Source organism: Micropterus salmoides, unplaced genomic scaffold (genome assembly GCF_014851395.1).
Source record: "Micropterus salmoides isolate LMB-PRFRI ecotype aquatic unplaced genomic scaffold, ASM1485139v1 Ms_hic_scaffold_7, whole genome shotgun sequence".
In the NCBI taxonomy this organism is placed as follows: Eukaryota; Metazoa; Chordata; class Actinopteri; order Centrarchiformes; family Centrarchidae; genus Micropterus; species Micropterus salmoides.
In genome coordinates, this window is record NW_024044459.1 from 14,700,861 (window position 1) to 14,728,148 (window position 27,288).

A 27,288-nucleotide genomic window follows, 5' to 3' on the forward strand; every position below is an offset into this window, starting at 1 on the left:
TTTACAGGTACATTATCAGGTCTGACCCGCTAGCTCATATGCCAGATGACTCACAGGTTGGGCAGCCCCGCAGCACCAGGAACCAGCAGGACTTTGGCACAGAGACGAGAGATGAGACTCACCTCTGAAACCCCCTTAGTCCTCGACATCCTGACCGTTGATCTCTAAGCCCCGCCTGGGCCGACAGAGCTTGTTCATCTCACACAGATGAAGGCTTGTCTCGGACCAAGAACAGCAGTCCATAGTGAATGATCATTATGTGTCTCAGCCTCAGAACTGAAATAATCAACAAGTCAAAAGATGGCCCTGAGAGAGAGCTGCTGTTTCCCACTGAGCTGCTACAGGAGGATGCATGAAGAGTGCCTCGTCATTGACCCCGACTCCCCTCACGCACCTTCTGTACTAGTACACATCACCCTCGCAAAACAATCTGAGATCAGGCACTTGTAACGGCTCCCTCCATCCAACCAAAGGTGTGCGAGATTTGATCAATCTTGTGAAAGTTCTTTGGAAGAATCAAAGGAGTTCTTGTGCACATGCTGTACTTAGTGTCAAATCATTATTTAACTCAGGGGTGAAGTTGTCCTCGTGCCACGACCTAGGCTGGCTTCCTCTACGCCTGTTTCTACCTAAACTCGCAAAGAACTGAATCTCCGGGCAACTACACCCTCATCCACATTGTAACAATCCTATTTTCTAATAACACAAGTAAACCCACAAGCATTTACCATGAAATTACAACACACGTGCACTTTTCTTAATTTATTACAAAATGTCTGTTTGGTTTTTGTCAGTTTTGTCATTTTCTTTATGAGCACAAACGTTTTTACAACAGACGGAGATCTGTGAATATACACACTGTAGTGGCACTTTTATTGGCTGTATTAAAATTGTAAATATTTCTCTCTTTGTTTTAGACACTGATTTCTGTTGTGGTTATTGTTAAAGAGAGAATATTGTTAATTTGTTTCACTATTTTACATGTCTCAAATCATGCGTGTTATAGTTTGTGCCATTTGTTTTGTTTAATGAAATTGCTTTGTAAATATATTTAAATTGATTTGTGCATTATGTGCCATTTTGCATACGTTTTGTGATATCAGCGTTAATGTTCATCTCACAGCCTGACCAATATATTGGCCTTGCTGATGTAATCAGCTGATTTTAGCTTATTAGATGTGTCAGCCAACATGTAACAAGACATTTCTATTCAGAAATGCTAGTCGTAGTTGTGCATACTGTTTTGGGACAGTTTGATATTTTTGCAGATAAGCGTATTCGCAGAAGAGAAGCTTGACACCACTCTCATATCTGTATGATAAATTTGAAGCTAGAGCCAGCAGTTTTTCTGGCTGTGGCTGCATAATTGACGGACAGACTGACATATCATGATGAAATTACTTTAGAAGGTGCAAGGTAGATTTATTTAGCATTTTACAACACAGGGTTGTATGAGTTATGATTAACTTAAATAAGTCCTAGAAATAAAACTACTTTACATGATGCAGGGCTGAGGATGAATTCAAGAATTTAAAGCTGTGTGGTATGACAGCAGATACTTCTGTATCTCTTGCCAGACAGCCGCAGGGTCAACAGGCTGTGGCAAGGTGGGTACTGTCTTTTAGTATCTTTTAGGCTCTGCACAGGCAACTCACCGATATCACTGAAGCTTGGCAGATGAGTACCAATGATCTTCTGAGCAGTTTCAGTCATGCGCTGCAGAGCCCTCTGGTCCTGGGCTGTGCACATCACATGCCGCTTGATGTTTCCAGTCAGGATGCTTTCTATTGCTCCTCTGTAAAAGCTGACAAGAACTTGGCGTGGGAATTTGGCCTTTTTAAGCTTCCTCAAGAAATACAATCGTTTCTGAGCTTTCTTCAGCAACGTATAGATGTAATGTGACCATGTCAGGTTCTCCGTGATGTTGATCCCCAGGAACCTGAAACTGTTCACCTGCTCCTCCTCAGCTCCACTGATGTAGAGAGGAGTGTGTTGATCAGCTCCTTGGTTTTGCTAACATTCTACAATAGGTTGTTCTCTGAGCACCACTCAACAAGATTGTTGATTTCCTCCCGATATGAAGTCTCATCGTTGTTTAAAGTCCGGTTGATGGTGGTGTCATCCGCAATTGTGGGTGTATAGAGTGAACAGGAGGGGCCAAGCACACAGCCCTGATGGGCTTCCGTGTTGAGCACTAAAGTAGAAGAGGTGTGATCGCCAGTGTGCTGAGTTTGCCAATTAGTTTCATGGGGGACATTGTGTCTGCAGTGTCTAGTCATTGAGACTAGACACTGCAGACTTTTTATGTACAGGAATGATGGTGACTGTCTTGAAGCAGATGGGAACCCTCTCCTGAGACTGTGATATGTTACAAATGTCAGTAATAACATCTGCTAGCTAATAGGCATATGTTCTTAGTACACAGCCAAGGATGTTATCAGGCCCAGCAGCTTTACTCATATTCACTATCAAAAGGACTCTACTCACATCTGCTGTGGATACTGACAGTAGCTGGTCCTCCGGAGGATTCATCTATGGTTTTCTGGTTGGGGAATGATTTTATTGTCTTTGTGAACACCACAGCATCAACACATACACTGATGTATGATGTCACTGATGATGTATATTCCCCAAGATTGATGTGGCTCTCCTGGGTAGAGGGCTCTCTTAACACTCAGTCCTGTGGAGTTGCTGTAGCCCCAGTAAACAGTTTTTACTGATGGTTTGACCCTTGTAATCAGCTGGGTGTAATTAAGCAGAAGCAGGGAATTATGGTCTGATTGACCAAAAAGATCTCTTTGATTAAAATTACCAGCTGCAATAAAAACATCAGGTTGTTTTGTCATGTGACTGCTGATGGTAGAGTTACTGTAGTGCATTTTTCAAATATGCATCTGGAGAAATGCAAACTGTAACAACAAAAACACTGAACTAACTAGTTATACTAGTTTTAAAGAGTTGCTGTACAACTGGTGGCAGAATTGTTTGGCATAGACTGCGATGTGCACAGTCAAGTCTATTTCTACCCTCTAATGTATTACTGAATCTATTTGGAACGTATTTGATGTGAAAATGAAGTGCTATCCTCTCCAAATTGTACTGGGCATGCCTTGTGTATAAGGCGGTGTCTGTGTGCAGTTGAATCTTGATTTATCATTCCTCATCATTAAGTTTTGTTAAATCACTGTAAATAGTAGCTTTATACATTCATTGTTTGCCATTTTCAGTCTCTTGTGTGTGATTCAAGTGTAAGAGGACTTGAACTATTTTTGCAATAACCTTTGCGGGGATGTCTTGGAGCATAACAGCATGACCCTTTAATCTGAATCTGTACAACATGGTGCACAGTATTCAACCATTCCTGTTAAGCAAAGACAGTCAAATGTGCAGTAAACACATCATGCATTATTTAGGTAAGTGCCGTTTTATCTCTCTGTCAAAGAAATATGAATTGATAGTAATGATGAAGAAGTAACCGCCGTTGGATTGTTTCCTCTTTGGGAGCAGCCAAGAATCAGCATAAGCCTTTTAGTGTTCAAAAGTGTACGTATTTTGCAGAGTCCCATTGAAATGTACTCTTGATCTTTGCTTTGTAGTCACTCAAAAGTGTCAGTTTACAGGGCAGGAGAACTATTCAGTGAAAGTGTGAGCGACCACAATGGCGGATACGATCAGTGTTCAGATCCATTCATTTAGTAAAATCTTAGGTCCTCACTTCACGCTCCACAAATATTTCACTTCAGATCTCCTACTGTCCATACTTACAATACCACAAGGGGCATGTTAACACTTAAAAAGCATGTTTTGATATATAAGCTTGAACAAGAATGGTAATTTTTTTTTACATTTAGCAGGACATTTAGCGTGATGTCCCGTGGCTACAGAAACCCATAATCAAGTCAACTGCTTGCAAGTTGGAGCCATTATTTGATACTGTGTATTTATATGAATGGAATGTGCATGTTGTCTAGGTGTTATCAAAAGCCTATGTATTATGTTGACCTCCACTTTATGTTTTTAAGTCATTGTCAAAAAGGGGTTGATCCATTTTGTACTATTTCTTATGAGAAGTGAGTGTACTTCGACATATAAAATATGAACAAATAAATGCTGCATGCAGCCAGATAAAATGATTGAGAGACTTTTATTTCATCTCAGATATTAAAATGAAATGTTGATGAATATGAGGAAAATCACATGTAGATAAGTGTAAATTAATTTATTAATGTTATTATTAGTGCTATTATTCACAAGTATTGACGTTATCTCACAGTTCCATAGCCTTTCAATATTACATTTAAACTGCAGCAGCAAGGAAAATAAATTTTGAGACATTTCGGGAAATAGACTTATTTGCTTTCTTTGCTGATAGTTAGAAAAAAAGATTCATACCACTCCCATACCGGAGTGTTGAGGTCCTAACCCGATCATGTTGTAAAGACTACTGTCTACTTAGAATGTGATTCCATCACAACATGGTCTCTAGTTTCATTTGTAATTATAGTGTGCTTTCATGGTAATGTATCCGTAATCATGATCCAATAATAGCCTTCTAACACAGCCCATAAAAATATAACACTGACAGGGACTGCAGAGTATGCTATTAAGGCTAATTTTGTCAATAAAGTAAAGACGATCTGTCTCCTGAATATCTACTGTTGCTACCTGTTTAGACAAAGGTGAGGTTCCAGCATCTTTAAAAGGGCCGCTCATGGGCGCCCCTGCAGCTTACAGCCATTCTACTCTGACCACTCTGAACACACCTGCTCTTGGAAGCTAAGCAGGGTTGGGCCTGGTTAATACTTGGATAGGAGATGGCCTGGGAATACCAGGTGCTGTGAGCTTTTACACTTTCTGCTGTTTCAGTGGAGACAGAGCTTTGAAAAAGAGAGCAGCTCGTCTCCGGACTTTGAATTATTACGTGGCTGGTGTTTTAACCTTCACACACAGACTCACATGCTGGAAAATGACAAGTTGTGGTTTTAGTCGCATTTTCACAGTAATGCGTTTAATTTTTTACCGTGTAAAATGTAGCTAATACGATGGCTTAAAATGTATGGTATCTTTCAATTAAAAAAAGTTGAAACACCTTAACATTTAACAGTGTTAATAGTTCATATTAAAATACCAGAAATTCTGCTTTAGAACTGTTACCAAATACTTATGAATGCATGAATGCAGCATAATTCATTTTATTTATACCATAATTAGGAGCAACGGAGTAAGCCTCGAAGTTGTGAGCAATGATATCTCCCAGGTGAAAAGAAATGGAAGTGTCAGTCAGCGGACAAAATGGCTGCAAGCCTCCATGGCTGACAGTTGCAACAAATTAAAATACAATATCAACACTAATTCAGTTTGTTTTTATCTGATTTAACACAAACTGCTCCAAATAGGACAGCAAAAGTAGACAATATAGGCTATTTAAACTGTGTGACAAGGCGAGCAGTGAGGAGGTCTCATGTAGGATGCTATGTTACCATTATGGGAAATGTAGGATCCAGAACCCAAACTAGAGACTCCAGACATCTCAGCCTCTGCTGCACAAGAGCGTTCTTTTTTCAATCTCTAGTCTCACGTCCCCCAATTTTATGGAAGTGCCATACAAAATCCCTGGAGTGCCCCTTTAATGGACACACATTGAGAGCAGTGTCAATCTCCTCATCTAACTCTTACCAAGACAGAGAATAAGCATATTTACCAAAATGTCAAACAATTTGTTTTAATTTTGGCTTAGGTACAGCAGCAACTTAAAAAAGAGTGACAGAATAAAACTACAATATTGTCTGTCATGTGTACACAACTTTAAATTTTGAGTGAATCCCTCTCTAAAACACCTTTGGCACCTCTGTCCTAACGCCGTTGCTTGTTGACATGTATCTGCTTCCACCTCTCTCTGGTCCAGCGGCCGTTGTTCTGCGCGACTTCATGCAACAGGTCCATGAAGGCGTACTCGTTGCCAGACAGCAGGGTTTCATCATCTGGCGAGGCACCACCAGAGGGAGCCTTTAAGCCAGTGCGTCTGTTTTCTGCCTTCTGTCTGCTTGTCACAGCCTGCTTTGGTTCATTTCTCTGCTCTGCCTTGTTGCTGCTCTTATTGGTGTTCTTGTGTGCACGAGTTTGTGCAGGTTTAAGGTCTTGACCAAGTTTTTCCTGATTCAGGTTTTGGGTTTCACTAGTTGTCTGTCTCATAGTGGCAGGGTCCTGGACCATCTCCTCCTTCCTTGGCTGCTCCTCTAGCCTGGTGTCAGTGTGGGCATGAGCTTCACTGAAAGAAGTGGTCTTGTCATTTGGTTTTGAGGAGTGTCCCAATTTCATGTGAGGTACATTTATTTTTAGGGACTCTCCTATTGGATTATTTTCAGTTTCCTCTTCCTTTTTGTCCTGGTCAGAACCAGAAGGTTGCCCCACCTTGTTTAATACTTTCTTCCCCTCACCTGGAAACTTTGCTGTCCAAACAGTGAAGACACCACACCCGTCCTCCTCCTCCTTCATTTTACATCTTGCCTGCCACTGAATTGCAGTCGGAGGCCAGGTGGAGATCCTCCCCATAACATTTCCCACCTTTGCTCTTTGACCCGGACCGTCAGTGGACTGTTTGTTGAAATCATCAGGATTTGTACCGATGCTCAGATAAGGTACAGTATCGGTGTTGACAGATACACAGTGGGGGGTTTCATCTAGACTAGCTTGTTTAGCTTTCACATCAGTAGTGTCTGTCAGATTATCTGTCTCAACTCCTCCATCTACTTCAGTTTCATTCCCCAGTTTCTGCTTTCCTTCAGCTTGGTTTTCTGTGTCTTTCAATTGAGCCCCTGTCTCTGTTTGTAAAGTCACTTGATCTTTCACAGATGCACAAAAAGGAGACATAAAGAGAATAGCATTAGCTGACTTAGCTCTGACTCCAGCAAAGGATCTCCTCCATCCCATTTCTGAGTCCCAGTGACTGTTTTCAGTGAAGTCTCTTTTCTCAGAGTGTGCCGGAGACTGAGTGTAACTCGAACCACTGCTGTCTTCCTTCATCTCACTTCTGTTCTCGTTTTGACATCCAGGCATCACTGTTTTGTTATTGCGTTTCCTCCTATGCAGCACCACCAGGAAACACATCGCAAACAGGAGCAAAGACAGGACCACTGCAATGGGGCAAGTTGTAATTATTTTTAAGCATCCGATAATGTTTTTCAGTACAATCAGACGGACACATGCAAAGAAAAAATAAACATACCCATCACAACAGTGAGCATGCAGACAACATTTGTATCTGACGATGGTTGTGATGTCGCACAAGTTTCTAGAAGGAAAAAAAGACACATTAAAAAATTATATAAGGTACTATAACTATCAACTGATGAAAAGGCCCAGACATACCAGTCAGTCCCGTGGGTGTGAGTGTAGTTATGGGCTGGACAGAGATCTCCGTCACTGATGGTGGTGATGAAGATGATGTCACATAAGTTACTAAAGGAAACAACAGAAAAACCAAAGAGATAGAAAGCAGCTTAAGCTCAAGCCTCAGTCTTCTGAATGTGTTATTTTAATAACAGCAAATGAAGGATGAATTGTGCACAATTTCAAGAGTCAGACCACTGATGGTTAAATGAATCATGTTGCTTTGGTGCATCTGTAGGTGAAATACCATGGAAATTTCAAGATGACTGAGTAGGTGTGTGTCATGAAAACAATTACAATTTTAAAAGCTCCAGTAAGTAGATGTGCTACAATTGTTTTGTTTTTTTGATAACTACAATTACCAATGTCGAGTTTTACAACAATAATGTTGTAATTTAATGAAAAAAGTCATAATATTAAGAAAAAAGCCCATCATTTTTGTAATGAAATATTATGAAAAGAGGAAAAAACTTTGTCAAGACCTGAGTTGGGCCTCATACTACATTTCATGTTTTGAAGGCTGAAAAAAGTGTATGGGAGTTGTAATAATAAAAAAACATTAAAGATTTTGTCTTTAATGCAGGAATCGAAAATGAAATTTGGCTTCATTGTCTTCACAGTATGCAATGAGAATATAACTTGCTCTATAAAATGACCACATGGTGGTGCTGTCCACAAATAACAGTTTCTGTGTCCATGGCCTAACTTAAATAAATGTTTAATAGAAGTCTGTTTGGGTACTTTTTGCAATATCCTGCGAAGGAACAGACAGAATACATTCTCATAATGAACTGTCGATTTTCAATTATAAATGGCGAAATGTATAACCAAACTGAGATTTCAAGAAGATCAAATCGTTCTACTAGTCTAATGATGTTAAAATGAAATTTCATGTGCGCACATAACTGGACATGTTATGAAGCAGTAGGGTACCTAGCTATCTCTCGTAATAGTCTGATTCTATTGGTAAAGAAATCTAAACATGAACGAAACAGAGACAAGAAGAACCAAATGTACCAGTGTTTAAAGTAGGTGTAGTGACCGTTGTGAAGAAATCAGTGGGTTTGGGTTGAACGGAGGTTTCTGTCTCTGATGCTGGTCGTGCTGGAAACGTTGAGAACGACAGAGATACTAAGAAACAGTTTAATATGAATCTAAAGCTGAAGAAACAAATATCAAACAGAACCTGAGACAAGAAGAACCACATGTACCGGTGTGTGAAGAATCGATTAAGGGTGCATCAGTGGGTTTGGGTTGGACTGAGGTTTCTGTCTCTGATGTTGGTCGTGATGGAGATGATGTCACAACTTTTGCTAGAGGGAACAACAGAGATACTAAGCACAACAGTACTAGCCACAAGTGATAGATGTCAGGTGTTGTGTGTGATGAATTTAAAATATAGAAGAGCCAGATGTACCAGTGGATGTTGTGAGAATACCAGTGGGTTTGGGGTGGACCGTTTGAGTCACTGACGGTGGTCGTGGTGGAGGTGACGTCACACACACAGACACGTTCCACACAGGCCGACCCCTCAGAGATGGAGGACTCCCACAGGTCACCTCCATCTGTCTGTCCAGCAGAGCTCTGCTCCGTAGATCTGTGAAGAGAAGCAGCTTCAGGTTTCTAAAAAGTTCTTAAAACCCATAAGACCTATTGTTATTTGTGTCCTATTTCACAAACCTTTCAGGAAATCCACAAAGTCTTCAGCTCCACAGGAACAGTCCCAGGGGTTCCCATCTAGTCTGATCCTGGTGGACCTGAGGGCCCTGAAGACCTGAGGTGAGACCCGGGTCATCCTGTTCTCAGACAAGTCCAACTCAGCCAAGATGGGCTGGGAGCTAAAACTATTTGGCTCAATTGTTCTGATCCTGTTATTATTCAGACTGAGCGTTGTTAAGCTAACGAGCCCGTTAAACGTGGACTCATTCAGGACTTCAATTTGGTTTTCTGTGAGGGTGAGCCCACGGAGGATATCAGGCCGACCAAACCACTTTGGCTTAATCTCTGTGAGTAAGTTCTGTTTTAAACTGAGATCTGTAAGGTTCTGGAAAGAACTGAACGCCCCTTCGGCGATCCCTGTGACACCAGCGCTCTCAAACCTGAGCCTGGTCACAGAAGTGAGGTTTTCACTGCGTAACACAGTGGAGTTTATCTCTCCAACGTCCTTTAGAATCATCACCAGAGATGAGTAACCAGGCCTGAAAGCTAAGAGCACAATATTATGATTACATTTAGGTGTTTACGCTGTTGCAGGCTACAGACGTAAACAAGGAGCAACAGAGGTTAACTCCCGTTTTTCATTGTCCTCTCACGGGTCACATTTTTCCCGAATTATGACAAGTGTTCACAACTTTGGGTCACATTGGCCTGCAGTCTGAACGTAGCCTAAATTAAACTTATATTTTGTAGCAATTTAAGCTATTTCAAAGCGCTGCTTGTGCTGCCATCTAGTGGTGGTGTTGTGCAATGCAACATCAACAGACAACTTTTTCTGACCACATTCAAGAGGGCTGAATGTGATCAAAAATGCATAACATTCAATCCATGCAGGTCTACATGAAAGAGCTGTTCTGTCATAAAAGGTTTTGTGTTTCATCACCCTGACAAAGTTGTGTGACCGCACAGCACAGCTTTCATTTCTCATCAGTAAGGCCCGCAACCCCAACTGACACTGACTCTCATCCCCTCTTTACAGTACATACTGTAAATCAAGATGTAAGCTTTATTCTGATTTTGTATATTTTTAGCACATTGTGTATTACCATTTTCCTAAACATGTTTAATACCTTGCTAATTTAATATTTAATCAATTAATAAAGAAACATTTTGTCTGCCAATTTATGGAGAAACTCACTGAAACTAATGGGGAGGAAGTTTATCATGCAGCAGGACTGCCAACAAAACAAAGGACTTCATCAGGGGAAAAAGGTTTTAGACTGGCCAAGTCAGTCACCTGACCTTAACCCAATAGAGCATGCATTTCACCTCCTTAAGAGGAGACTGAAGGGAGAAACACCACGAAACAAACAAGAACTGAAAGAAGCTGCGGTAAAAAACTGGAATAGCATCACAAATGAAGAATGCAACAGTTTGGTGATGTCGATGGGTCGCAGGCTTGAGGCAGTTATTGCAAGCAAGAGTTGTGCCAGCAAATATTAAATGTTATTTACTTTAAGATTTTTTCCAATACTGTTGCTCACGTAAGAATGCTGTGGTCTAATAAAAAAGGGTGGTATGTCCTGAGTTGATTAACACATCTAGATGTGAATACCAGGAAATAAAAGCTGAAATTCTGAACTCTTGTCTCATTTTCGTCTTTTGATCTTAAACCCAAATGTCTTCAGTGAACAACAAAAACAAAAGGATTTTGCCTTACCGTTCCAATACTTTTGGAGGGGACTGTATATTTATAACAGTTTGCCTATGTAAATATTTTTTACAAATTGTGTTGATTCGCATCATACTGTATTTTAATTTTGCATTACGTAGTGTATTGCATTTCAACTTATGGTTTCATATATTCAGGACTCCCTTGTAAAAGAGAGTCTCAGCAGGACTTTCCTGACAAAATAAAGGTTACATAAAAAATTGGCAATAAAGCTGGTTCTGATGGTAGAGTCAATTCTGGATAACATAAAAACATTTAAAATTAATTTGGGAGATTGAATTTACATTTTTATAAAGCTGTGGTAAGGAAGAAACTTATATCAAAAGATGGCACTTATTCAGAGACATCATTTTCTGACATTTCATTAAATGCTAATATATGTCTTCTTATAGTGAATGATTAAACATTTTCAGTCCTCACCTGATGGTATATTCAGGCAGATTAAAATCGTCCCCTCTCCGTAACAACAGTGGCTAAAACGCAAGTTCACCAGCAAGAAAGCAATACCAGCAACAGCTGTGGAGATACAGGAGAATCAGATTAGCTTTGAATCCAAAATTTCATCATTCCCTACAAACTGCTTGAGCATGGAATAACTGCACTTACACTTCATGGTGACCAATCTGATTGACGCTGGATGCAGGTCTACAACTTGGGACTCAACCTGCAGTTTACCAAGTTTGAAGGTCTTGTGATCACCTGAACGAGCAGGTGTGAAAAAGAAACATGGTTGCCATAGCAGATCAGAGTTTGCCATGGTTATGAGTGCTGGCATTAAGGCATTCAAGCGCTGTTCCAGTTGGGTGGTAAAGTGTGAGGCAGTTAGCAACGGGGACGCCTGAAGATGTTTTGACTACTTAGATTAGAAACAGAGTGCGACACAATTTTGCTTTGGGAGATTCATACGACACCTGGGACATTAATTTTATAAGTAAAACAGTCCAGTGGCAAAATAATGCAGCTATGCAAGTGTGAAAATACCAAAATAAAGTACTTTTGTGACACTGGTGAGCTGTTGTGTAAGAATTAAAATCAGCGTGGTGTCTAAAACAAGCAAAGGAAAATAAACAGTGAGTCTCACAAATGGACAAATAAAAGCCATGAAAAAAAGAATAAAAATGAAAAATGTGATTTTTATTCACTTGAAAATTTTATTCCGTTTCAGTGCTTCCATTTCTAAAATAAATAGATGGCATGGGATCAAAGATAAAAATCAACAAGAATGAAAAGTACACTAGTGTAACAAAAATTGTGACCAAATGTCAATACAATCTTTTAGTTAACATAAAAACACTCACTTACAATTAAAGATCTGCCACCTCCCCCCCAAACAAATCAAAATGCAGCAAATGAGAAATCAAGTATTTTGTTGTTTTTGGAGACAGCAGTAGTATCATGTCAGAGGAGGCCCATCATCTTTACATGTCAGTATTAAATCTTAGTGTTTAGTTTAGTGTACACAATTTTCTCGAACAACAGCAGTGTTACTAATTTGTTCTTAGTTGTTATGCCCTGTCAGAAAAAATAAACAAAATGGTAAAATTCCCCAACAAACAGAAAGTAAAGTGCTCGTGCAACACTTCTGGTTGTTCTCGAGGCCAACAAACGGTTTCTAAAAAAGCACTTTTGAGGATTTTTGAAAACAGAGAGCAACAGAGAGAAGAGAGAGATGACGTGGCAGTGTTTGTCAACACCTTGGAGGAATGTTCTTTAATGTTGGTACATAACTGAACCACAGTCCCCCACCCACACACACACACACACACCCACACCCACACACACACACACACACACACACACAGAGAAACCCCTTTGTGAATATATCAAATACTGTCATTCAAAACCGGTTACAGAGCAGCACGGAAACACTCTTCACAACAAGAGTGTTCACGCCGCTCGTGGTTAAAGACGGGACAGGTCGACAAAAAACACTCAGGGTGGGGAGGAGAGGGAGTAACATTGCATGAAAGAAGCCGTCGACAAGTGTCCATGAGTGCACCTTTATACAGGACAATTCAAGAGTGCCCAGTGGAGAGAGAAAACACAACTAAGCTCTAAACATCAGAGAATTCTTGTTATGATGAAAACACATAACATCAGCTCAAACTCTAAAACACATTGCTTTAGTAATTTAAAGAAAAAAAAAAAAAAAAAAATCGCTAAAACAAAAAAAGCATCATTTCTGTACCAAAACCCATCATTCTTCTGACACCCTCAAGAAAGAGGATGTTTCGACAAATAAAAGTATTTAAAATGACAGTCAACTTTTTATTTATTTTTTGATATACACATATCCAGTGCTACACGATCAGCGTTTAAAAAGCGGTTGGATAAATAGACAATAGTACCACGATGCGTGAAAAGGCCAACGGATGTCTGAAGGAGACTTGAGGAGCTCCCCCGTGACAAAAAGAAGACAGTTCAGAGCAGCAGGTTTTTGGAGATCCCTTGTGAGGCAAACTCGGCAATGCCAACCTGATTCAACAGATTTGACAGTCCACGCAGGAAGAGATTGTTGGTTTTGTTGGGACAGCAGAGCAGTCCGACAGTCCCTAAAAGAGTTGTACAAAGGTCCCTTGCACCGGATTATCTGAAAAGAGCGACAGAAATTCCCTCAATGTCCTCTCCTTTAGTCCGAATTCATCCAAAGGAAAGGCGTTTCTGGAGAGAAGGAAGGACTTTAGTGCTGCAGCTGAGCTCTCCACCATGACAGTGCTGAACAAATAAATACTTCATGTAAAAAATGGACATAAACCACATATGAGAGAGACAGAGAAACAAAATGCCACATGCTCGAGTCGTGGTTGTCATAGAAAAATGGAGCCGAACCAAATGAAACCTGAACAGATTGCACTGAGATCATAGGAAGAAGACACAAATTTAGCCGGCATTCATCTTTTTGTTGCAAGTCCCTCAGACCACCTGTGACGTGCGCACACACACACACACACACACCCCTTCCCCTGTTTCTGCCTTGGTCCACCTGCAGGTGACCACATATCTATAAATGCAGCCTCTCCCGAGCAGGTTTCCACACGGAGCATGGCGGTGAGCTTGGCTGTGTCGATGCAGTCTATTCAGGAAACAAGCAAGATGGGGATAAGATGATTTGGATAAAAGAGGGTTTAAAATCCGGCCTGCTATTTCCCGCTTTTCTTTGGCACAGCACCTCTTTTGGCCTGCCACAGGTGGTTGTGGATAGTCAGGGCGTCCACACTGACTGACACAGTCTTGGCAGGGATGACGGTGAACTGCTTTCGGTCTGAGCTGTACTTGTACAGCTTGTCAATCATCTTCTTGCTGATGCTCTTGGGTCCTGTGCCCGTCAGCTTTTGTATCTCTTCGGTGTCGGGGAAGTACGAGTAGAGCGCCCGGAACTGGCAGCCCCCGTCACGAAACAAGATCATCAGATGGTTGGATTCACACTTGTCCAACTCCTAGTTGGGAAGGAGTTTTAAAAAAAAATGAGAAAACTTGTAATATGGCATTAATATAACCTAATATAACCCTTTTGGCCTGAAAGAGACTTTACATTTTTATATTGAATAGATAAAAAAGAAGATTGAGTACCTGTTCTTGTGTTGCGAATTGTGTTTTTTGTCTAGTTTTCAATATAAGTCAATATTTGTTTGTGCGCTACAAATAGTATGTTACAGGTTTTGCTGTTCTGAAGGAAATAATTCTTCCACCTCTGTAAAAAAAACTAAATAAATAAAAATAAAACAAATAATATCGGACCAGAGAAAGGAATCTGCCATGTGGCCAAGATAGCGGTTTCCCAGAATTTCATGTTATAAGATGGTGAGACAGTCAGACCTACTGACCAGCTCAGTGTCTGAGTGTTGCTGCTTTTTAACTGAGGTGACGTGAAATGATACTAGCAGAAGCAAATTTCATAAAAATCCACAGACAGAATATCTCAGTCTGACAACAGTGACTTTACACAGACGTGTAAATCAAACTGCTCACTAAATAGCATACAGCGGATATTAAAGAGGTGCATTTCTGGCAGAGAACCAACCTCTAGGATCTGGTTCTTCTGAGGCTCGTTGACTTTGCCAGCCAGGCAGCAGTGGGAGATTGCGTTGTGGATGATTGGCTTATTTGACTTGGCGCTTGGCTCCTTGAATAGTTTGGGACCTAAAAGGAGAAAAGCCAGTTAGACCACATAAGAATTATACAACCCATAACAAGAGAGAAAATGATCCGTCTGTCAGATGATTATAAATTAACTGCAGCTAACATATCTATGTCTTGCGGCAGTCACTTCGGCAGGTAAATACTATCCATGGCCGTTTATTGTGTTTATTGTGTCATGCTGACAGCAGGCCTGACATATTTGTCTTTCTGTCACTGATCAGTGGATATCTGAAAAAAAATTGAACCTGTGCACTTACCGGTATATTCAGCCATAGAAGTGATAGAAGATGCTGTGGAGCCATTGTCCCAGTCTCTTTCTGCAGTTCGACTGGTGTTACGACTGCCTGGAAAAGACTCCACAGAGTCACAGCTGAAAGACATAATAAAAGGAGATACGTGTTGAACAAAAAGGATTGCTACAAATACCGCAAATCTTAAACAAACAATACACATAATATTCTTAAGCATAGGCTCATAAGTAAAAAAGAAAAATAACACTTGAGAGCAACTTACCGCTGGGAGCCAGCCCCTCCAGAGTTGACGCTGTCGGCCTCATTAGTCGCAGCAGAGGCCAGGGACAGACTGGAGCCTGACTGGGCATTGCTCAGGTTGTCAGCTATGTGAAACAGGGAGGGCCATTATTTTTAAGACTTTATTCACAGGTCGTGAAGATCAAAACTTCAATTTTAGATGCCTATAAAACACAGTAATATAATAGAATGTATTGCATGTCAAATTCACCATAGTTTGGTAAATAATGCAACTTAAAAGTTATGGAAAGCTTAAATGTTAATTATTTTAATAATCTAAAATGATGACAGCAATAATGAAGAACAGGTACATTGTTCAGTTGAGATGGCGTGTCATTTGAATGAATCCTGAGCCTGAAAGAAAGTTACACTTAAATATATGCCATATCCTTCGTGAAATAGTCTTCTTTCTCCACAAGTTAGTTTTATTTCATATAATTCTTAATTTTCTTGTATGAATCCTTCTGATGTTATTGGTCACCCACCTTCACTATAAAACACTGTGGGGAAACCCCCGACTAACATCCACAACAACCTTCAGTAAAACTCAAATGTTCATCCTCCGTTAATAATCAGTTTGAGTGACAAAGACATTGGTGTCAGCAATGAATCCCAGTCAGTATTATTAGTATTAAGTAGTACACATAGTATTAATAACTTTAGGACATGTAATTATTGCACTAAAATAGAAAACAACTGGCAGTCAGGCAATGTGCCCCACAGCTCAGTTGGAAAAAACAAGTGAAGCGCACCAGCCTGAGACATAACAAATGTCAAACTAATGATGTAACAATCTTACGTGTGGAAGAGCCCTTGGAGAAATTATCACTGGAGGATTCCTCTCTGAAGACAGTCTTGGGTCTATGTTTCTGTTTCGGTTTGGGGGTTTTGGGCTTGACTAGGCCTTGCTCCTCTAACATCTCCTGCTGCTTCCTGCGCAGATATTCCTGCTTTATCAGCTCCCGCCGTGTTTTCTCCTCCTCTTTACGCAAGCGGTCCTCCTCAGCCTTCCGCCTAAAACAAACCAAACACCTGAAATTTTATCATTTTGAAGAATAACATCTGAATCTGATGCTAATGTTGGTCAAATAAGTTACCTGGCTTCGTCTCGTTTGAGCTCAGATTCTGCCTCTAGTTGTTGTTTACGGAGTCGAGCCTCCTCAGCTTTCTTCTGCTGCTTCAGCAAGAACGCTGCTCTCTTCTTAGCAAGCTCGTCCTCTGCCTTCTGCTCATCCTAGATCATGGGGAAAAAAAGAATAATGGAACATCATTTGTACAATAAAGTATGTAATCAATCTTTAATATAGTGCTGAAATAAATAGGTCGATCATCACAAAACAATGAGTGACAAGTTTTCAAAAGGGCTTCAATAATTTTTATTTTTGCCTGAAAGACAAAAATGTCCTTTTTATTACATAGGCCCAGGTGAATTGAAATGGGAAGTGCCACTATCTCAGATCTTCATGTACTAAATTATTACCTAGATTAATCAAACAAAATCATCATGTTAAACATGCCTCAATATCGAAAAAATAATTATTAGAGCCCCCCCTGCTAACTAGCATATCATCAGGTAATTACTAGACAATGGACCACTGCAATTTATAAAAACCTAAAATCAATATATCCAAAAGGCATTACCTTGAAGAAGAAGCCCATGACTGACTTCTGCTCCCCATCATCTCCTTCTGTCGTTCTGTCCACAGCAGTGTCCTCTTCCTCAGGAGCTTTCAGCACTGACAGATCAACCTCAATTAGATGGGTTTTGTTGCGCTGCATCTCCTCTGATGGGATATTTTCTTTCCCTGAACCGTCTGAAGAATTAAGCTCAGACTCTCTCATGGTGCTGGACAGGCACTCGTCAAAGGACACTTCTGGGGCAACCAGTGACGTCAGGTCCACTCTAGTCGGCAGACGCATGTTTGCCTCGTCGTGAAGGCGGAAGTTGGCGCTCCGAATGTGGCCAGAGCCCGGCCTGTCGATTGTCTCTCCTGCTGTGGGGTTTTTGGGGCTGTCGGGGAAGTCGGCCCTGGGGGACCTGCCCCCAGCTAACTGCCTTGGGTGTGACAATGTCTCTGACCCACTCTGGGTGGGGGTGATGGTCCTTGATGCCTGCCGGCTCTGTTCCTTGGCTATCTTTAGCTCTGATGGTTTTGACTTGGAGCCCCGACCGGAGCTCAGCTTGGGGGGTTTCCTGGTGGGGGCAGTGCTAGTGCCGGAGTGGTGCTCCACAAAGTGGAAACTTGCCCCCGACTTAGAGTCACCGTTTTTGTCGCTGGTGAGAGGAGGAGGTGGAGCACTAGAGGGGGACTGTACATTCTGTTTCATCAACATCTCCTGCTGCAGTGACAGCTGCATCATCTGTTGCTGGATGCTGCCGATGGCGTCGTTCAACAGCTCGATGGAGCGGCTGCACTCATTCAGGTCCAACTCTTCTTCCAAATAGAAGCTTCCACTGGTCCCTTTCTTCTCTGCTTCTAAGGCACCTGGTGGGGCAGTTCCCTGCCCATCTTTGCCCCCCCTCAAGGCTTCAACACACATATCATCTTTACTTGATGGTTCTTTCTCCCCACTGAGCTCATCTTTACAGATGTCAGCTTTAAGTGGGTTTGGTAATGTGTCACTCTTGCCTCCACCTTTCTTTACGATGTGGAGAAAGGCTGCCTTTCCCAGCTTCTGCCTCTGCCTCGCAGACAGCACTTCCATCTTCTTCTTCTGGTGCTCAATGGCACGTCGCTTCTCCTCCAACTGCATACGGAGCTGGACAAGTTCAGAAGCCAGTACATTAGCACCACCACCACTACCATCCCCTGTACGAGAGCATCCTCCCAATGGTGAAGAGGGGCTCTGGTCTCTTTTAAGCCTCCAGGAGGAAGGCAGGGGCCCACTGCTCTCCGATCCATCTGGAGTGGTCCTTTGGGAGCTGGAGGCACTGGAGCGTAGGTCGTGGTTGCTGCCGAAGCGCTGTTGCTGGGCTTTGCGCTCAGCAAAGGAGGTCATGCGCACACTGCCACTGGCCATGCTGCTGGCCTGGGAGTGAGCGCTGAGACAGGGGCTGGAGTGGCCACTGCCACCGTTTATGTCTTTGTCCTCGTGCTCTTTCACATTCATGTCCTCTTGGAGTTTGGCTGATTCTTCTTCTTCATCGTTAAAGGTGTTCCTGGGCCAGCTGGGGTTTTTAATGGTAACAGCTTCATCCAGATCCTCTATCTCTTCCTCATCCATGTCTTCCAGCTCAGTGTCCAGGGCCTGGCCAGACTTTGGTTCCCCAGAATCTGTATGCAGGTAGAAACCCCCGGCAGGCTCTCTGGATGAGGGGTCCACACTGCTGGTAACAATGGGCCTGAAACCTGCCTGACCTTCTGAAGGCTCCTCGGACAAGTGTGCCTCCTCACACGGTGAAGAAAATGTTTGGTTCAGGCTGCAGGGAGCTTTTCTACGAACGGCCGATGTAGATCCATCTCCTCGGCGTAGAGAGCCCCTTCCTAAAGAGTGCGGCCCCTCACCGCTCTCCTCCTCCTTGTTTAGGCATACAGACTTCTCTTTAGCCGTTTTGAGCACGGCAGGCATCAGTGGTTCTAGGTAAAAGCTATCTGGTGCAGGTTTGGACTCAGTGGAAGGTTTGGGTCCCACCGTGGCAGCTGCTTGCGTCCCGTCAACCCGTTTGGGGATGACGGGACCATCAGTCCTGGCAACTGCCACCATAGTTTCTTCCTCATCCTTAATGTTGACATTGCCCAGGAGACCATGGCCGTTGACTCTGCGCATCGCAGCCTGTGAAGGCTGGAGGACAGAAGTCTGGTGTTTGGGTGTCACGTTGACAACGTTTGACGCCAGGCTGTCCTTGCTTATGGAACGAGCCAGACTCACACTGTCGCCAGAAGCAACATCTGCATCACTGTCCGTGGCTGAATGAAACATGTAGGGACCCAGTGTGGACAGTGGTCTGCAGAAGTAGAGCATGGGAAAATACAGTCAGTATGATACACAGCTTAGAATATATGGAATTTGTATACTTCCACCAACATACTTTTCATTCGACTTCTAATTGTATTATTAAGCCAAATTACCACTCTGACAGGGTTACTAGCTCATGGCAGAAGTAAAACACATTTCCTGCATATGCTATCTGGTCAGAATATGCATCATAAAAACAAAGCATCAAGGTGGATAGTGTGCACATCCAGACCCAGTTGGACACATGTGCAGGACAAAACCAGCATACGAAAGAAAAAGAAGGTTGAACAGGAAGTATTAACAAGCAACATATACAAACTAAAAATAGCTCCACTTACATTGTAATTACAACATTGTTTTGTATGTATAGCCTGTTCTGTGAAACTTTTGAAAGCTTGCAAAATTCACTGTGCAGACGACTTCTCATAAAAGTAAATGTATTATTAGTATTTTACGTATTTTAGGGCTGAAATAACAATTGTCATTATTGATTAATCTGCTTAATCTGCAAAGACATCAGAAAACAGTAAAACTTTGTGACAGGCATTTCAGAGGTCATAATGGTGACATTAAATTTCTTGTTTTTTGTTGGACCAAATTATTTAATTTTCTATAATGTAAGATCAAGAAAAGCAGCAAATTCCCACATTTGAACATATCGTATATATTGATTGAATATCAAATGTTGAGCATTTTCGCTGGAAATGTTTAACGATTAATCAATTGTCAAAATAGTTACCAATCAATTTGCTTTTGATCTACACATAATTTAATTGTTCCAGCTCTCCAAACATTTATGCATAGCCAGAATCTTTCCCCATATAACAGGGTATATACACAGGAATCCTGAAGTAAAATTCAATACCTTTTTAGACCTTTTCAAGACTGCTGCACCACTTTAAGCTGTAACCAGTAAAGTCAGCCACAAACCTTTAAAAGTTGCATTGTACATACATCGTACATTTATTCATTTAGACACTTTTATCCAAAGCAACTCACAATTGCTATACATGTGAGAGGTCACACACCTATGGAGCAACAATGGGTTAAGTGTCTTGCTCAGGGACACATTGTTGGATGGGTCACAGAGAAAATTGAACCCGGGTCTCTCACACCAAAGGCGTGTGTCTTATCCATTGCACCATCACCACCTCCAAAGAGTTTTTAAAAAGATTGTACTGTCACCTAAACACTGAGGCATTCACCAGCTTCTTCACTTGCCTTTAACAGCCGATATAAGCCTACTGTAAAGATGTTCTATGTGAACATCTGGTCGGCTTTCCCGCGTGTATCCATTGGCTTATGAAGGCTATGACCTTTGTGTGCGCAACATTAATATCAATCATGTGAAACACAGTGTGATTTTGTGTTATAGTTTGTTCAATTTTGTTACAGCACCACTAAACAGTCTTAGTTTGTGTTAACCTTTATGGACCACTGTGTCAATACAACAGAATTCAAATAGGCCAGAAGGGAAAAAAGCTCAAGAGAATAAATTGAGTGATGGATAAAATTGGTTATGTAGGCAACAAAGACAGAAAATTCAGTTAAGTCAATAAAAATAAGGCCTTTTGAGAGAAGACGCTCAGAGTCACAGAGCTGGGCCCTGATCAGCTTTTCACAGAGCTATCCAAACCCAAAGGCTGCTTATCATAATGTTTTCTATCTTCAGCTGCCGACGACACATCTTTATTGTTTTTGTATAACGGGCTGCTCAAGCAGCCACAGCGCTACCAGCCTAATGGTTGAAATCCAGATCGCCAGTCCGACTATGTTTTGAACAATTAGCAGTTGGGGTTGTGGGGTGGTGGAAGACTATGGTAGCATGTAGTCTTTACTCGAAGTCTGTGCTTGTAAATAATTGTTTCGGTTCGCACGTACCAATTTTTAGTCAAATACTCGCATGGTAGAGCCATGAGCCTACACAGCAGAATCCCACAATCGCTACGCCCCGCCTATCTGGTACCTTTGGCTATGAAATATAATAAATAGCCTACATTCACCTGCACTTTTAGCATACAAACTCTGTGGACAAACAGGATTTTCACATTGAAAAAAAAAAAATCTACAAAATTTAATTTACGGCTTTTTAATTACCTTAATTTTTGGCAAAATGGATTTATTACCTTTTAATACTTTAAGACCCCTCAGACACTCGGATATAAAAATTTTGACGTGACCCCACATCCATTGTCCAATATGTAATTATCAGCTTTATCAGCAGATTTAAAAAGTCCTCTGATCCTTCACAGCAGTATAGCATTTGTTTTAGATTAGAGCTAATTTGCAAAGTGTATTTTTACTGTCTTTAGTTACCTCTGCCTCTTGTCGGGCCATGCAACAACAGAGCCTCGGGGTTGTCCATCCATCTGAGTCAGGGAGTTGGAGCGGTTTCTGAGACCTAACCAGACACACACAAGCAATGAATGGGTATATAAAAACAGCTGCTGAACACAACCTTGTCTCTTTTGTTGGGATTCTAGGTTATAAAGACTGTTTTTCTTACTTGCACCATCTTCTCCTTGCTGCTTTTGTTGCCTCTGTCGGAGGGGCAGGAGTGGGTGCGAAGGACTGAAGGTTGGACCCCCTTTACTAAAGGACAAAAACATTTTTTATTTTTATTTTTTGCAAATATGTAAAATCATAACTGTCATTCAAAAACTATAAGTAGAGCAGTTTGGAGAACAAGATTTCACTGGATTACCCAAGTACACACATTAGGCCAAACACAACACAAACCATTTTCTTCCCAACCAAATGCATTTAGTTATCGTTCAACAGAGAAAAAGCAAATATTTTACCAGACAATAGACAAGCAAGTAGCATGAAAAAAAACAAGTGACAGTTTAAGATGGCTAATCTAAAATTCACGCCAACAGTGCACACACAGAAAAAGACAATCCAACAATCAGCTTAATTTTGTGCAAATCATTATTACATTTAGTAAGGGAGGAGACAAAGGATTAGGAGGTGGAGGGAAAAGGAGAATAAGCTCATACACCACTGCATATCTACCCATCCTTGTAGGGCTACTGTAACTGGTTAGGGGACAGGATCATGATGAGGTGGAATGAGAAGGAAAGTGAGAGACTTACAGGGGATCTGTGTCTTCAGGGTGCAGGAAGTACCTGTTACAGACTTCTGGGCTGCTCTGGTTATCGGCCACACCAGGGCTGGCCAGGAAGCTGCGCTTGGTGGCGTTAGAGATAGGCACTGACGGGCGGGCACTCTTGGGCTGAGCTATGGCTCGAGCTGAGGAGAGGAGGAAGAAAGAGGTGATGTTAACAGGCTACACGGAGTGACTGATTGCTTGAGTCATTAGAAAAGCTCAACCATAACAAAACATAATACATAGAAAACATTTTAAATGCAACTTTCATTGATGTAAACACGACATTTTGACCAAAAATCTTGTTTATGAATTAATTAAAAAAGACAAAAATATGGAAATATATAATATATGTTTCTCAAAAGGCAGAATGAGTAACATTTGTCAGTTGCTTTTTATAAACACACACAATTAAAAGTTGGCCCCAGCTCAATAAATGACTGCCACACACTTCTAGTGGGTCACAAGTGATGAATGAGATTTTTGTACAAGTCTATCAATAGTTTTGTTTTGTTTTTTAGGAAAATCCTACTCATTCTACTTTTAATGCATACTTAATTAGAAGACATAAGTACAGTAAGGTGCAACTTCGACACAAACAAAAGCAGTTATACTTGTCATCTGTTGCACTGCTTATGTGAAAAGTGTTCAATCTAAACGTAAACTCAGACTATCGTAGCTGCAAACCAAAGTGGGTAGAAAAAGGCAACAGGACACTCTGGTCCTTAATCAAGTGCAGGTGTGTCTGCAATCACATGTAGTAATCAATGCTTACCGTCTTTGAACTCCTGGAGATCTCTAGGCTGGACAAACTCTGGCTTGACGGTCTCGAACCACCAGAAGAGTTCAGCAATAAACACCATCACATTGTGCTACATAGAGAACACAAGAAAAATGTTAAAAAGACTTGAACAGAGACTCTTGATCATCATAAAGCCTATAAAATTGCCAAGAATCGCTACCCTAACCTAGTACAAGTGGGATTTTTAAATCTGTAGGGTGTGCAGATAAAATAGTGAGAGCAGCAGTGTATGTTGCTGCCTAATAGCATGGCAGGCTTCTTGGACTACAAAGTTGAGTGTAAACTTTATTGCAAATGTCAGTTTTGGTACCTTGAGCACGAGAGGCGAGTAGAGCATGTCCTCCGTCGTCAGATAGAAACTTTTATTCAGATACTCGTTGGCAAACTCTCTGAGTAGCTGAATGTTGTACAGGCTATCAGCAATGGATGGTACTTCCTTCAGGCAAATATCTGATCAGATAGACAGAGCAGGTCAGTTCAGGATACGACTCAAAGACCTAATGGCTATAAATGTCACGCTGACTGGACTGGGACAGTAAGTCATGTGCAAGTGCCAAAAATAGTATCACACATGGATATTAAATTCAATGTGTTAGCAAAGAAAGCTTGATGCTCTTTACAAAAAATTCTTTGAGGGAAACTGATAATTAGTGAGATGCAGCTATAAAACGTGGACATGTGAGTGTGTGAAAGTGCATGTGTGCAAGCACAGCATACCTTCCAGCTTCATGAGGTCTGGGCAGTAGCAGTGGACCACGGTGAGCAGTGCAGCTCCGTCACAAACATCCCTCATCAGGTCTTCCAGCAGTGGGAAGAAGGGCAACTGTCGGCCTGAAGAGTGCTCCCGACGATACCGTACCTACCAACGAACCACCAAGGGGAGAAGATGAGGGTTTTATCAGAAGAAAAGCCACAGCAACAACACACATCACCATGGTACTACAAACAACTGACACAAAACTCTACACATCCTAAAATGCACTGACTAGTGTCACAACAAGAAATCTTGTTTGTTGTGAGATTCACATCTGAACTAGTCAAGGCATATTGCTCACGGATGTTTCGGCCCCAGTTAATGCTCTTGTCTAGGCTATCAATTTAAGCATCAGATCAAAGTTCTCCCCAGAAGTTTCAAAACAAAAGGTACTTGTTTTTTTTCCAAATAAGCCAATTCTCCTCTTCAACTGGTCATCAGCAGGTTTAGTGTAGAGAAAATTATGCTAACCGACAAAACCGTGTGGCGTCGTGATCATGCAGTTTAGGGAGAACTCTGAAGACCTGGTTAAGGGAGATGGAGGTGGAGGTGTTACAGCAGTGATATGAACAACACAGAGTGGATGATCAGCCTTCCTCAGGCCTTAATGGGAAGGCAGCTATCAGTGGAGCCCAAGTAAACCAGGAAACGAGAGCCAGCTGACTAGGACGGAAACTAAGGCAACCACTGGCCCACTTCTGGGAAATGAGTTTGTGTTTAATACAGAAACTCACTCACCCCTCAGGTGCATTAATTTTGCATATATACTCTACATACCTGTAAGGATGAGCTTTTTCTATATTTAATTCAGTTTCCATAGTTAGTTGATCAAATTGAACAAGCACAAATTAACTTTTATTAAAGGCAACAGACTCTGCTAAACATACATAGGCATTTACACCCATTACAGAAACTAAAAATGGACATCAAATACAGACCTACATACGATTTGGTGCAACATAAATATAGACCACAGAGGATGCCAAAGCAAATTGTACTGACTGGTATTGCTGCTCCTAACTCCAAATGCTTCTGCATGACTTACAGATATTGACAGATGTAATGACTATCTGACATTCTCTCTGGTACCAGTAACAGAAAAATAATTTTAGTTATTTAGAAATGAAGAACGAGTTAATAAGTAACAAAAAAAACAGATTCAGAAACATCAAACCAGGTTTGAGGTCATTTAGAAAAAACAGAGAGAGGGAGGACTGACAAGTTGATTTTTCAACCGTAAAATGTCACGGTCACTATGTATCTGTCTGTCTAAAAAAGATAAATCTAAGGAATCCTTACCTAGATTGTCTGTTTGTTATATTTCTACTCTATATTTCTATTTCTACTATATTTAACTCATAACTATCGTGATTTTTTTCAAATATTAATATACGCCCAAAAATGCAGTATTGGTCGGGCTAAAGAGTCCAAACACAAATCAACAACAATATATTTGTCGGTAATAATTAAACCCTTTAATTAACTAACTTAACTATTTTAAACACAAACTGATCAAACATGCGAAACCCTAACACAGGTCTGGTGAGACGGATTTCAAAAAAGATCACACACAGCGCAAAACAGCTAAGCAGCTAAAAAGACATTTATCTAAACAACTTACAACATTTTCTTAACATTCTTAAACACTCTGATGCATCTACAGTGTCGGAAGGCTATTTCAAATTATACTTTACAACTGTACTGAGGTAGCTTTTGTCACCAGTCACAGGTGGATCTACTAACCAAACAGAAGAATTTCCACTACAAAATTAATTCTACATAAGGGAGTCTTCTCCTAACTAAGAGGGAACACTGTACCACGTCGGAGAGGTCCTCTGGCTCATGCATGCAGTGGGCCAGCTCGTGCATGACATCAGGCTGACGTAACACAGAGACCAGAGATACTGTCAGAGGAGACCGTGGGCACAGAGAAAACAGTGTGCGAGAGCAGAAGAGAGAGACCGGAGGGGGAATGACAAAGCAGATCAGTGAGAGGAGGTGGCCAAGGATGGAACTGCAAAGCAAAGGAGAGGTGCTGGCATGGATTTGCTCTTATTGTTACACACACGCACAGCAAATCCACATGGCCTATGTGAGCTTGAAATGAGATAGCACACATTGCATAGCTAAAAGAATAGCTTTAACACTTCAAAAAGGTCAGAAAAACTTTACACCTGTGTGGCACATTTGGCACAAGAGACACAAAAAAATGTCAAGCTTTCTCCCCCTTGCTGACACACCGGCTACAAGCAGCAGAGAATGAGCCTGAATGAGCCATGGTGAAGTGTGCGCGCACATCAACACAGAACTATGCGTGCAAAGGGGGAGAGGAGGAAGAAAATGGGGTTATGGGGAGGGGGGGCTGGCATCCAACTTACAGGGACTAGCTTCCAATACCATTTGGAGGGAGACTATCCAGTTTGCAGGGATAAGAGAGGGGGAGGGAGGGGCAGATGAGGAACAGGAGCAGAAAGATTAACAGGTCAGAGGTCACAGACAAAGGATTGGATCTGCTTCCGGTTTAAACAGAGAAAAAGAGAGCAGGGTCAGAAAAACTCCAATATGTAATTAGGGAGGAACACTACAGAAATATCGAGCTATCGGAAGAAACTAGTTGGCCATTCTGGCATTTTAGGTGGTTGGATCTTGTTCTCTTCTGTAAAAGAAGCAATTGGAAGACACTGTGAATGGTTTTACCTTTTGGTGGCTCGGGGACTCCAGGGGGTGGTGCTTGACTTTGTGCTCCCTCTCTGTAATCTCCCTCATCTTCATGTTCACCTGCAGGAGGAATAACGACATATTCAGTATATTTACATGTACTGAAGAAACCAGATTATGCAGATAATTCAAGAAAGCGTTTACACGATCTGTAGTAACCTTGTAACTGTAAATACGCATATGCAACAGGTCAGTAATCAGACTTCTTTTTCTTTTTCCCTCTTCTTCTTTGGTGTGTGTATCTGTCCCGGAGGATACAGAGATTAACCAGGAAACATTTCCAAATTTGGGAATAAATACAATCCATCACAAACTGACACTTTCCTTTTCCTTTCTGACAGTGATGCTGTGGGACATTATGATGATTAATGGATACACTGAGTCATGGCTTTCGCAGCCTCAGGCCTTCAATCCATTGTAAAATGAGTGCAACACATGAGCCTGAGCCTCTTGTGTGTACACCAGATCCACACTCCTTATCTGTTGGACCATCTCCGAGTA

The 27,288-nt window shown here is 41.5% G+C and overlaps 3 protein-coding genes across 16 annotated transcripts in view; 1 reads left to right on the plus strand and 2 right to left on the minus strand.

The window, feature by feature from the left end:
- The window catches only part of si:dkey-21e5.1 (potassium channel subfamily T member 1), a 69,917-nt gene extending 65,784 nt beyond the window's left edge, over positions 1 to 4,133 (plus strand). For all 12 annotated transcript variants that reach the window (XM_038703672.1, XM_038703678.1, XM_038703679.1 and 9 more), the window contains one exon: positions 8 to 4,133. In XM_038703672.1, the coding sequence (XP_038559600.1) occupies positions 8 to 128 (121 nt within the window). In that variant the 3' untranslated portion in view covers positions 129 to 4,133. The remainder of the gene's footprint in view (positions 1 to 7) is intronic.
- LOC119891805 lies at positions 4,126 to 9,614 on the minus strand. The gene is made up of 7 exons (XM_038703685.1): positions 9,070 to 9,614; positions 8,807 to 8,986; positions 8,601 to 8,702; positions 8,407 to 8,493; positions 7,369 to 7,458; positions 7,226 to 7,291; positions 4,126 to 7,133 (listed from the first exon to the last, which is right to left on the minus strand). The coding sequence occupies exons 1-7, from the start codon at positions 9,563 to 9,565 to the stop codon at positions 5,854 to 5,856; spliced, it is 2,301 nt and encodes a 766-aa protein (XP_038559613.1). The 5' UTR covers positions 9,566 to 9,614; the 3' UTR covers positions 4,126 to 5,853.
- Positions 9,615 to 11,890: 2,276 nt separating this feature from the next.
- The window catches only part of camsap1b (calmodulin regulated spectrin-associated protein 1b), a 28,700-nt gene continuing 13,302 nt past the window's right edge, over positions 11,891 to 27,288 (minus strand). The window contains exons 5-19 of one of the 3 annotated variants that reach the window (XM_038703626.1): positions 26,767 to 26,847; positions 26,448 to 26,480; positions 24,033 to 24,174; positions 23,626 to 23,765; positions 23,289 to 23,385; positions 22,500 to 22,656; positions 21,911 to 21,996; positions 21,721 to 21,805; positions 17,089 to 19,393; positions 16,545 to 16,681; positions 16,247 to 16,461; positions 15,431 to 15,533; positions 15,175 to 15,287; positions 14,799 to 14,917; positions 11,891 to 14,214 (exon numbers count right to left, since the gene is read on the minus strand). In XM_038703626.1, coding sequence (XP_038559554.1) covers positions 13,918 to 14,214; positions 14,799 to 14,917; positions 15,175 to 15,287; positions 15,431 to 15,533; positions 16,247 to 16,461; positions 16,545 to 16,681; positions 17,089 to 19,393; positions 21,721 to 21,805; positions 21,911 to 21,996; positions 22,500 to 22,656; positions 23,289 to 23,385; positions 23,626 to 23,765; positions 24,033 to 24,174; positions 26,448 to 26,480; positions 26,767 to 26,847 — 4,110 coding nt within the window. In that variant the 3' untranslated portion in view covers positions 11,891 to 13,917. The remainder of the gene's footprint in view (positions 14,215 to 14,798; positions 14,918 to 15,174; positions 15,288 to 15,430; positions 15,534 to 16,246; positions 16,462 to 16,544; positions 16,682 to 17,088; positions 19,394 to 21,720; positions 21,806 to 21,910; positions 21,997 to 22,499; positions 22,657 to 23,288; positions 23,386 to 23,625; positions 23,766 to 24,032; positions 24,175 to 26,447; positions 26,481 to 26,766; positions 26,848 to 27,288) is intronic. The other 2 variants (XM_038703628.1, XM_038703627.1) reach the window with 2 other exon arrangements.